At 41.5% G+C, this 12472-nt stretch overlaps 1 protein-coding gene across 1 annotated transcript in view; it reads right to left on the bottom strand.

Annotated features, from left to right (window-relative positions):
- pigg (phosphatidylinositol glycan anchor biosynthesis class G (EMM blood group)) overlaps window positions 1–12472 on the bottom strand; it is a 130254-nt gene that overhangs the window by 1235 nt on the left and 116547 nt on the right. Inside the window, exon 13 of the mRNA XM_079508489.1 lies at window positions 7323–7486. Coding sequence (XP_079364615.1) covers window positions 7323–7486 — 164 coding nt within the window. The remainder of the gene's footprint in view (window positions 1–7322; window positions 7487–12472) is intronic.

The raw sequence follows: 12472 nt of genomic DNA, 5'->3' as shown, positions 1-12472 counted from the left end.
AAACTTTAAAAAAAAAAAATGAAAAAAATGAAATAATGAAAAAAGAAAAAAAAATCGTTCTTTTTTTTCCAAAAATAGCAGACCTACAAGCTCGTAGCGCGCCACTCGGTGGCGCACTATGAGCTTGTAGATCTGCTATTTTTCAGTAGCTAAAGCATGACATAATGCTAACACCAAAAGGGGTTCCCGCCGAAAATGGGTTAGAAAGATTCCTACAAAACAGCCTCGCCTGTCATGACAAGAACGACAAGAATCTGAACACATTTTCTTAGCATGGATCTGACCAGGCTGCAGGCCTCGTTTTCGTGAGGGTTTGTTGATCTCAAAAGAAAACCTTACACCAAAACAAACAAAGTCATCAAAAACACAGGAATGGTGCGTGGACAAGATTTGGGGATTTTTGAACCAGACATGATGTTGTAAATATGATGAATATGCACCCGTTACTCACCTACACTATACTATGCACATGCAAAAGCATGCACGCTAATGAAAAAACAAAAAAAGGACAGAAAAAAAGAAAGGAAAAAACGGACATACACTGTACAAAAGCCTCACTGAACACAAACACCGTACACTACAGTGTATCCCCATGGCTTGAATAAAGAAATATCTGACCCATTTAACCCATTCTGGGCGGGAACCCCTTTTGGTGTCAGCATTATTGCGAACGAAGTGAGCACTAACTATAGAAGCTGGCCAAAACTGTCTGTCTGTCTGTCTGTGTGTCACGCTGTAACACCATCCGCCCGCCACCAGAGGGCAACTGAAATTGGAACGATACAGGTGTGTGTGTGTGTCAGACTGCCACAACAGCTTCGTTCGCTTCCTGCGTTTACGCGTCTTACTTGTGTTATGCTTTAGAGCTGAAAAATAGCAGATCTACAAGCTCATAGCGCGCCTACGAGCTTGTAGGTCTGCTATTTTTTTTTAAATCGAAGAACGACTGACATAGAAAACATAGCTTTTTCAGAAAACTGTCAGGATGTATAGAAGACATTTTTATAATCTGATCTCAGGTCAAAATGGGTTAAAACACGTAGGTAAAGGAGTGCAGGATCCCTGCTCAGTCAGTGCTCAGTAGAAGGCTATACTGTATGTATGCCCTAGCCGTGGGGGAAGGAACTTCAAACCTGAGCAACGGTTCTTTTTTTCCCAAGACGCTATAGAAGCAACACTGATAAAGTAGGAAGAAGTGTGGGGGCAGCGTACAGCTTTTGAGAGTCCGAGATTCAAGGACACAATGAGATATTTTAGATTAAAACCCCCAGCCGGACACTTCGACTCGGTTCGGTTTCTTTAATTTAACCCATTTTGACCCGAGATCAGATTCTAAAAATGTCTTCTACATCCTGACAGTTTTCTGAAAAAGCTGTGTTTCTATGTCAGTCGTTCTTCGATTTTTCAAAAATAGCAGACCTACAAGCTCGTAGCGCGCCACTCGGTGGCGCGCTATGAGCTTGTAGGTCTGCTATTTTTCAGTAGCTAAAGCATGACATAATAACACCAAAAGGGGTTCCCGCCGAAAATGAGTTAAAAGTAATACGCCAGATGACAAAATTGCGTTTCCTGACTCAGATGTTCCCGTTTTCATAGATGTGACAGAAGTACTTTTTGTTTTGTGCGCGCCAAACTCGTTAGTGTTAATTTAACTCAAGAGTGTAAAAAGAATCGACCCTCTCATAGTTAAACTACCACTCAGGGCTGTACTGTGTGGTGTCAGAAGTAAGTGCTATATTAGGGGCATATTGATCAGAGCTACATGGCTCGGTGGTTTTCCATTCTTGGCCTTCTTGCAGGCTGATATAATGGACTAAAAACAAAACAAAACAAAAACCACATTGGTGAACGACCAAAGTGAAATATCACTTTAAACCCAGCCGGACACTTCGACTCGGGGTTTCTTTAATTTAAAAGTAATAATACGCCAGATGACAAAATTGCGTTTCCTGACTCAGATGTTTCCTGTTTTCATAGATGTGTCAGAAGTGCTTTTTGTTTTGTGCGCACCAAACTCGTTAGTGTTAATTTAACTCAAGAGTGTAAAAAGAATCGACCCTCTCATAGTTAAGCCATTTTGGGCGGGAACCCCTTTTGGTGTTTTAAATTAAAGCATTATGTTATACTTTAGCTATTGAAAAATAGAAGATCTACAAGCACCGAGTGCCGCGCTATGAACTTGTAGGTCTGCTATTTTTGAAAAATCGTGAAAATGTGCCTCAAATCTTTGAATATATATTATTACAGAGTGAACATTTTTAACTCAAATCTTTGCTTCTGGGGGGGTCCCTGGAACAACATATTTTCAGATGGGGTGGCGGAGGCATATTACATATAGTTTTTGGGGTCCTTGACATGAAATATTGAGCACCACTGATACAGAAACATAAGGTTTTTCAGAAAACTGTCAGGACATTTTTTTAAATTTCGATGTCAGGCCTAAATGGGTTAAACTAACTCAGGGCTGTACTGTGCTATATTAGGGGCATATTGATCAGAGCTACATGGCTCGGTGGTTTTCCATTCTTGGCATTCTTGCAGGCTGATATAATGGACTAAAAACAAAACAAAAAAAACACATTGGTGAACGACCAAAGTGAAATATCACTTTAAGTTCAGTCGCAAAGTAGGGGGTGGTACACCAGTTCAGGAGGTATTGATCAAAGTCCATTTCCACTAGCCCCGCTCGCTCTGTGTGGACGGCCGCGCGTGCTGATGGGGCGAGGGTTCATTCAAAGAGAGCTAGATTGTGTCAGGCTATTTTAGAGCTTCATCTATCATGGCCCCTTGAGTGCATCTTCGCAGGTGGGGTTTTTCTGGGGGGAAGGCGTTCTTGAGGATGATGGCACCACGCTATGAATAATGAGAACAGTGTCCCGCTACTGTAATGCGGCGTATAATCCGATGTCAGCTGGATATAAACGTGACATTGGTTGAAGACGCATCGGCGTGGACAAGAAACGAGGCATGCCGGATGTTTCCGTATTTGAGGTTTGTCTGGTTGTTCATCATAAAGGCATAATTGAAATGTGTCCAAACATTGGATCGGGAAATATTAAGAAAAAGCATGTGGATAAATTTACAATTTAGGCATTTAGTATACGCTCTTAACCCATTTAGGCCTGAACTCAAAATTTAAAAAAAAATCTTCTAAATCCTCCAGTTTTCTGAAATAAATATTTTCACGATTTTTCAAAAATAGCAGACCTACAAGCTCGTAGCGCGCCACTTGGTGGCGCGCTATGAGCTTGTAGATCTGCTATTTTTCAATAGCTAAATTATAACAATGTTTAACCCATTCTGGGCGGGAACCCCTTTTGATGTTTTAACTAAGCATTATGTTATACTTTAGCTATTGAAAAATAGCAGATCTACAAGCTCATAGCGCGCCACCGAGTGGCGCGCTACGAGCTTGTAGGTCTGCTATTTTTTAAAAATCGTAAAAATGTGGCACAATTAAATCTTTGAATATATATTCTTTCAGAGCGAACGTTTTTTTTATTTCGACGTCAGGCCTAAATGGGTTAAAACACCAAAAGGGTTCCCGCCCAAAATGGGTTAATCCAGCGCGATTTACAGTAAGCAAGAACAACACATGGTAATACATCAAATACATAGAAATCACAAGTAACCTAAGAACCGAATATCTGCACAATGAAAACTGTACACTATACACTATAGAATGTTATGTCTACATAATATGTACAAGTAAGACGCGCAAACGCGGGAAGCGAACGCAGCTCGTAAATTGCAATAACAACAATTAGAATAAATTACGTACTTTTTAAGGTTTTTTTTAAGTTAAGTTTTTTTAAATTAAATGTTTTTTCAAGTTATTTTTTTAGTGTGTGTATGTGTGCGTGCGTGCGTGTTTCTTTTTTAGGTTTTTTTTTTTTAAAGTTTTTTCTTTAAGTTTTTTTTTAAGTTAAGTTTTTTTTAAGTTAAGTTTTTTTTTAAGTTAAGTTTTTTGTGTGTGTGCGTTTTTCCTTTTTAAGTTTTTTTTAAAAGTTGTGTGTGTGTGTGTGTGCGTGCGTGCGTGCGTGCGTGTGTGTGTGTGTGTGTGTGTGTGCGTGCGTCCATGTGTGTGTGTGTTTTTGTGTGTGATACAGCTGCGCCCTCTGGTGGTGGGCGGGTGGTGTTACAGCGTGACACACAGACACACACACAGACGTGATCTGCTGGGTCTCATAGTAAATGCTCACTGCGTTCGCAATAATATATCTAAATTACATATTTTAGCCTTTGCATACGCCTGCAAGGTCGAGACTAGGGCTAAGTGCTACGGGCTAAGATGGAGTCTGAAGAGGTGAGTTTTCAGACTACGGCGGAAGATTGGAGGGAGAGAGTTTTGCAGTTCTAATTGCAATGGGGGGTTCATTCCATAGTTTGGGAGCCAGAAGGTCTGGGACGTGTAGTCCCAGACTCTTCAATTCACTGTGGGGTTGAATTTGGCGGTCTTCAGAGTCAAACATCCGGCTGCAGGGGGCGCCATCTGGCGAGGGTCAAGTCTGGCGGCCAATGTGCCAATTCATTCATTATTCCGGCACCGCCAGTGTTTTGAGTATTTTTACCTTATTTCTTGTCCAGTAATAATGTAATTTGACCTCAATCTAATTGCAAAAAAACCAAACTCAGCTGATTTTGCATCTTCAATATATCCTGAATAACAGAAAGAAAGTTGCCTGGAATTGTCTGAGGGGAAAGTGTTGAAAATGGCCTGTACAGTATGGCCACCATTGGCATCCTATTATAAGGCAATACTTTCTAAATTTCCTTATGCTTTAAGTAGCATGTGACATATCAAACTAGGGGGTTTTCATGGTGCTGAATCCATTCCAAGCATTAGTTTTGCATAAAAACACTCATTGGGCTAAATTTGGCCATAGCAACTTGCCAAAATGTGATGATGTCAGCACATTTGACTTAAAGCATAAGGAAATTTAGAAAATATTGCCTTATAATAGGATGTCAATGGTGGCCATACTGTACCAGGCCATTTTCAACACTTTCCCCTCAGACAATTCCAGGCAACTTTCTTTCTGTTATTCAGGATATATTGAAGATGCAAAATCAGCTGAGTTTGGTTTTTTTGCAATTAGTTAGAGGTTGATCCTGTATTTTCCATAGATTTCCTGTACTATTTGCCGACCCGCGGGACACAGGACGTGAACCGGATGTAAACCAAGGCTGTGTGGAGAGTGGCGGACGATCATCTTTTCTTTCAACCGGGAAAATAAATGTTGTATTCGGTTTTGTTAAGTTATGGGCCGTTGAATATAGCTTGTTTCGACCGAAAACGCAATCTGGGAAAATCTGAGATAAATGTATTCTTTCTAAATCTGATATCGTATCATGGATGTGGCTGACATGCGAAATGTTCACTTCCGATTAATTTCCGGTTGTATCCGTCTCCTAGCAGCCTAGTATCATTCATACGTTGGCGAAGAGAGCCATCTATGGTAAACAAGTAAGACGCGCAAACGTGGGAAGCGAACGCAGCTCGTAAATTGTGATAACAATTAGAATAAATTATGTACTTTTTTAAGGTTTTTTGTTTAAGTTAAGTTTTTTTTAAGTTAAGTTTGTTTTTTAAGTTTTTTGTTTAAGTTAAGTTTTTTTTTAAGTTAAGTTTTTTTTTAAGTTAAGTTTTGTGTGTGTGTGTGTGTGTGTGTGTTTTTTGTGTGTACAGCTGCACCCTATGGGAGCTGGCGGGTGGTGTTACAGCATGACACACACACACACAGACAGACAGACAGACAGACAGACAGACAGACAGACAGACAGACAGACAGACAGACAGACAGACAGACAGACAGACAGACAGACAGACAGACATGTTCTGCTAGGTCTCATAGTTAATGCTCACTGCGTTCGTGAGTGCTTGGCAGTCAAGTGTAGCAGAGTGGCTCACAACCTCAGCCTGATGATCTAAAAACATAAATTAAGTCAATATCTCCCCTGAGATAGGCTGCACTCACACCTTCGCATCTAGCATACAACATTGTTGGATGCTAGATGTAAACAAAGGGTTTGTTTACATCTTGCCCCAATGCATTTCCAATGGAAGTCACATGATTTGACACAACATTTTTGTTGTACGGCTTTCGGCTGCGTTTCGACTGCCCCCCACCCCCTCATACAACAAAAATGTTGTGTCAAACCATGTGACTTCCATTGGAAACGCATTGCGAGCTTGCATCAGTAAACAAGTCTCATGCATAGGCTATACAACAATCTGTGAGTCAGGCCATAGAGGGAATGCCCTTTGGCTTAGTGGTTAAGATGTTGGTTTTCCATGCATGCGGGAGACCCGGGTTCGAATCCCCGGGCGTTACACACACACGCGTTGGATTTGACGGGACGTGATATGACGTGCTTGGCACTGTGGCAGTCAACGTTAAGACATCTATCTAATAATTTAGCGGACGCTCCCTCCCTGTCTATTCGCTGTCTTTCATTCAGTCCGTCCGTCCGTCCGTCCGTCCGTCCGTCCGAAACACATCTCCCCGCAAATCACACATCTCCCCACAAATCACGTGTCACCAGTGTCACCAGCAAAACTGCATCTTGGGCCGGGCACAGATTAATACTGGGACACACTTTTCCGCATAACAGACCCACAGTCCACATGAGGAAAACGATACTACTAGCTACTCTTGCGTCAGTCGACAGAACTTCTTCTTTGGGGAAGCAAAGCCAGCTCTGACAGTTGGACGGGGGCATGTTAACGTGAACACACAACTTCACAATCACAGTACACTGTGGAGGACTTTCGTTTCGCATCGCAGGAGGCATACTATGGTCCGTGTGTGTGTGTGTGTGTGTGAATAACCCGTTACCATATATTCAGAACGGGTAAGGACTAGTAAATAACAAGTAAGACGTGCAAACGCGGGAAGCGAACGCAGCTTGTAAATTGCAATAACAACAATTAGAATAAATTACGTACTTTTTAAGGTTTTTTAAGTTACGTTTTTTTAAATTAAATGTTTTTTTAAGTTATTTTTTTAGTGTGTGTATGTGTGCGTGCGTGTTTCTTTTATAGTTTTTTTTTTAAAGTTTTTTCTTTTTAAGTTTTTTTTTAAGTTAAGTTTTTTTTTAAGTTAAGTTTTGTGTGTGTGTGTGCGTGCGTGCGTGCGTGCGTGCGTGTGTGTGTGTGTGCGTGCATGTGTGTTTTTGTGTGTGATACAGCTGCGCCCTCTGGTGGTGGGCGGGTGGTGTTACAGCGTGACACACACAGACACACAGGCAGACATGATCTGCTGGGTCTCATAGTAAATGCTCACTGCGTTCGCAATAAACACTCAAAGCTTGCAACTGACCTGTGCCTCTCCGAGCTGAGGTAGCAGACTAGATGGCACGCCCACAGCAGGGGTCCAGCGTAGGTGCTGAGCGCCGTTAAGAAGATGGCGGGTGCTTCCACGTAACTCTCCAGTCCAACAAAGCCGACGGAAATGTCGACGGTGGCGATGTTGTTGGAGTTCCCCTGCAGGTACAGAAATGCACATGAATAATAATAATAATAACAACAACAACAACAACCATACAACAAAAACTCGTTAAAACCTATTTTGGGCGGGAACCCCTTTTGGTGTTAGCATTATGTTATGCTTTAGCTATTGAAAAATAGCAGATCTACAAGCTCATAGCGCGCCACCGAGTGGCGCGCTACGAGCTTGTAGGTCTGCTATTTTTTTGAAAAATCGAAGAACGACGGACATAGAAACATAGCTTTTTTCAGAAAACTGTCAGGATGTATAAGACATTTTTTAGAATCTGATCTCAGGTCAAAACGGGTTAATGTGAATCTTAGAGAATATAGTTGCCTTTTAAAAGAGGTTTAAAAAGGCCTAGACGTACGGTGGCTTTTTATTTCCTTCCTCGTTGATTTGTGTGTGTGTGTGTGCGTGTGTGTGTGTGCGTGCGTGCGTGTGTGTGTGCCCGGATTGTCTGTTTTAGCCAATCCCAAGATTGGCATTTGAAACGTTCAGAGTTGGAGGGACATTTTGAGCTGTTCGTTCCCTTTAACCCCTTCAGGCCTGACGTCGAAATTAAAAAAAAAAAAGTTTTCTAAATCATGACAATTTTCGGAAAGATTTGAGGCACATTTTAACGATTTTTCAAAAATAGCAGACCTACAAGTTCATAGCGCGCCACTCGGTGGCGCGCTATGAGCTTGTAGATCTGCTATTTTTCAATAGCTAAATTATAACAATGTTTAAAACACCAAAAGGGGTTCCCGCCCCAAAATGGGTTAATGGTTAATGTGGTTAAACGCTAACGTGACATGGATGCGTTCCAGGTCTCAATGGATTAAGATCATTACTCAGGAGGTTGTGCCAACTTCGCACTGGCCCAGTTTGTTCAGTCTTTGGATCCCCAGTACAGACAAGGGCAGTGGTAATAAGGCACCGCTCTGCTAACAGCCTCCACGCTGACGTGATGAGAGCCGCTGCCACTGAAACTCCTGATTATGTGTAAGAAGAGTAGCCACAGCGGTCAAGTACCGTATGAGGCTATAGGCTTTATTTTTCTTATTATAGCACTAATGCTGTTGTTGTTTTAACCGATTCTTGGCCGGGGAACCCCTTTTTTTGTGTTTTAAGGATTATGTTATACTTTAGCCTATTGAAAAATAGCAGATCTGCAAGGTCGTAGCGCTGCACCGAGTGCCGCGCTACGAGCTTGTAGATCTGCTATTTTTTGAAAAATTTGTGAAAATGTGGCGCAGATCTTTGAATAATTATATATTCTTTCAGAGTGAACGTTTTAAACTCAAACGTTTTAACCTGATTCCGCCAGATGGGGCAGCAGAGAGTAGTGTACTCTCTGCTGCCCCATCTGGCAGAGTCAGGTTAGGCGGGGGGTCCCTGGAACAACATATTTTCAGATGGGGATCAGCGGCAAATTTCATTACATTTTTGGGGTCCTTGACATGAAATAGTTTGAAAACCACTGACATACAGTACTGTAGAAACATAGGTTTTTCAGAAAACTTAAAAAAAGAAGCCTTAAAAAAAAAAGAGAAATCGGTTTCAGATCTAAATGGGTTAAATACAGAATTACATTATGTGAATGTGTGGTTTATTTTCTTCTAGAACACATTTTCAGCCACAGTAGGTCTATAAAACAGCCAAATATCACTGTAATATGCTGTAGAAATGTGATGTCTTTTGTGATTAACCTTTGGCATTATCGAAACAGAGTGCTACCATAACCGTAACCCATTTAGGCCCGACGTCGAAATAAAAAAAAGACGTTCGCTCTGAAAGAATATATATTCAAAGATTTGTGCTGCATTTTTACGATTTTCCAAACATTTTTCAAAAGATTTTTCAAAAATAGCCTACAAGCTCGTAGCGCGCCACATAGCTAAAGTATAACATAATGCTTAGTTAAAACACCAAAAGGGGTTCCCGCCCAAAATGGGTTCTAACCAGAAGGTTTCCTTCTCCTTCAGAAATACCAATAAATATATATTTTTTAATGCATTTGGTATAATTGGTATAAGTCATTTTAATTTATTTGAGTTTATTTTATTTGTTAATTAATTATTAATAAGGGCACTACAAGATAAGGTTTATTTCACTAAAACTATTGTTGTTTTTTTCTTTTAATCAAAGAAAAAAAAATTAACAATGTCCTTCTAATTGGTATGCATCATCTTCAAATTGGTCAGGCTCTCACATAATGATAGTAATACAACGTTGCCGGTCCTCCATTTGTGCTGTTAATTGAGCTTGAAGTGAAATGTTTTAGTTTCGCTGGCAAACAGACTTCAATGTGGTGTTCAGAATGAGCATTATTCTGCCAACAACAACAGTATCCAGGTTTCCCGTCTCAAGGTTTTAACATCAATAGTTGGGAAAACAAACCCTAGGCTCTTGCAATGAAAAAGTATCGCCCGAGTCTTCTTTTGCCGTATGTGTCAGAAATGTAGCTTTTAGACTAGGTTTGGTGGGGACTATTGTCCCCCCCCAGAGTGCCTATTACCGTTGGGTGACAGCTCCTATAAAGGGTACTGCAAAATAAAATGTTGCAGTACCCTACCAAACTGACATGTACTTTTTGGACAGTCTGTCCCTCAACCAGCGAGCCGCAGGAATTCTGTTCAGGACATAAATTCCTTATGGTATATGCAATACTGCAGCGGTTCCCAAAGTGGGGTCCGCGGACCCCTAGGGGTACGCGACGCATAGCCAGGGGGTACGCATTTTTTAAACTTTTTTTAACATTAAAATTATGTTTATCTACGTGGTCATTTCTGCCAAGTTGAGCAATAAACGTATTTTTTTGTGTTGTTCATTGTGTTTCTCCAATGTTTGCTTTGGGCCAATAGCTGACATGATTACTAAAACTACAACATCAGTCAACCTGTCGTGACCCCAAACAGTAACAGCAGGACGCATGCTGCAGAAACAACAAAAAGACTCAGGACACTTGAAAGGTTTCTGCGGCCGCTTCAGATGAGGGGGTACCTGGAAAAATGTCTACCCCAAAAGGGGTACCTGGTCCAAAAACGTTTGGGAACCCCTGCAATACTGGACTAATCTGCTACTTAGGCATTCACATCACAACACTTTCCTCTGAGAATGCAACAAATACCAATGACAAGCTAGGTCAAGCACACAGTTATCATTTAGATTGTATACAGCAGGGGTGCTCAACCTTTTTGGCCGGGGAGGCGGGGGGACCCCCGGACATGCTTTGGCAACGTCTCGGGACCCCCGCCCCGCCCCCTCCCGACCCCCAATATAAATTGACTGCTACAATAACCTTAACAATAGAGACAATACACCATAAATAAATACTGAAACCATAATCATTAGGGAAGGTGTATGCATGTACTATGTGTACTATATGTGTAAACTCTTCATTTCCACTTTACAGCCATTCAGTTGCAAAACAAAAACAAAACCCCCTTTTTTTTTCTTTTTTTTTTTTGGAAAATAATTTGGGGACCCCCGAAAATAATTTGGCGACCCCTCTCGAGGGGTCGCGACCCACGGGTTGAGAACCCCTGGTATACAGTATACAATGTATTCCTACGTGTCTTATATTCTTCTTTGTTTTGCACTGCACGGCATGTACACGATCCATTTGTCCTTGATGTCCAATGTGGGGCGGGAACCCCTTTTGGTGTTTTAAACATTATGTTATAATTTAGCTATTGAAAAATAGCAGATGTACAAGCTCATAGCGCGCCACCGAGTGGCGCGCTACGAGCTTGTAGGTCTGCTATTTTTGAAAAATCGTGAAAATATTTATTTCAGAAAACTGGAGGATTTAGAAGGATTTTTTAAAATTTTGAGGTCAGGCCTAAATGGGTCAAATGATAAGGGACAATATCGGTGGCACCCAACTGTACGTATGTACAGTAAAACTGTAAGAAGCCGTCGGTAAGTTTGTGTGCTCATGTCACCATGACAAGTTCCTCCCGCCGTTGACAACTGACGCGATTCGGTGCCCGACTTCAAACATCCACCATGGCTATTCTGTGTGGCACTGATACTGGGTATTTCAGATCAGTGACCTTAAATCAAATTCATGTCACTTCAGGGATGCCGTGGATTACAGCTCTGTTGAGAATGCCATCATTCAGGAGTCTATAATTTCAAGCCTGGGTGCCTGGAGTGGCAATTATTCGATGGTGGCCTATTCCCAAACCTGTCATAGTATTAATGACTCGAGAGTGAAGATGGTCATTAAATTGTTTGTGATGTGGATGCCAGCTTGAGCGTTGAACAACACGCATTTGCAAACCAAATACGGTTGTCCTCGCTGGAGGTGAAGTCTAAAGGCCAGTTATCATTCCTGCCGGTGACAAGTGTTCTTCATATCTTTCTCTTAAGCCATTAAGACCTGAGGACCCGCTTCTACAAAATGTCTTCTAAATCATGAGAGTTTTCTGAAAAACCCTATGTTTCTATGTCAGTGGTTCTCACACTATTTCATGTCAAGGAGCCCGAAAATGATATGTATTTGGCCGCCGACCCCCATCTGAAAATATCAGCCCGTTTCAGAGGAGTGTTTTATAATAATGTGGTTATTGTTGGATTTGCATAGGTTTACGTATTCAGTTTTCGTCTCGTTGAGATAAAGACCAACACAGTTGGAGGCCTGCTCAAGAGACTGAAGGAGAGCCTGAGCGTATTCCAATGATTGACTGATAAGTGCGATGTCATCAGCGAAGTCAGTGTCGGTTAGGTATTTAGCAGGATGACGAGAGCTTCTCCTAGGGTGTAGTTGGTAGCCCTTATCATTGATAGTATCAACTGACATACGAAGAACATAATCAACAACAATAATAAATAGAAACGGGGCAAGTGTGTCACCTTGGAGTATGCCGGCAAGGATGGGGAATGATGGTGTTTCTCCGTCAGGAGTAAGGATGACCGCTGAGGTATTTGTATAAATAACTTTCATGGCATTGATAATTTTGTCGGGGATACCATATCATTTAAGAATTTCA

Source organism: Electrona antarctica, assembly GCF_951216825.1.
Source record: "Electrona antarctica genome assembly, chromosome: 1".
Taxonomy (NCBI): Eukaryota; Metazoa; Chordata; class Actinopteri; order Myctophiformes; family Myctophidae; genus Electrona; species Electrona antarctica.
This window is presented reverse-complemented; position numbering and strand designations above follow the sequence as displayed.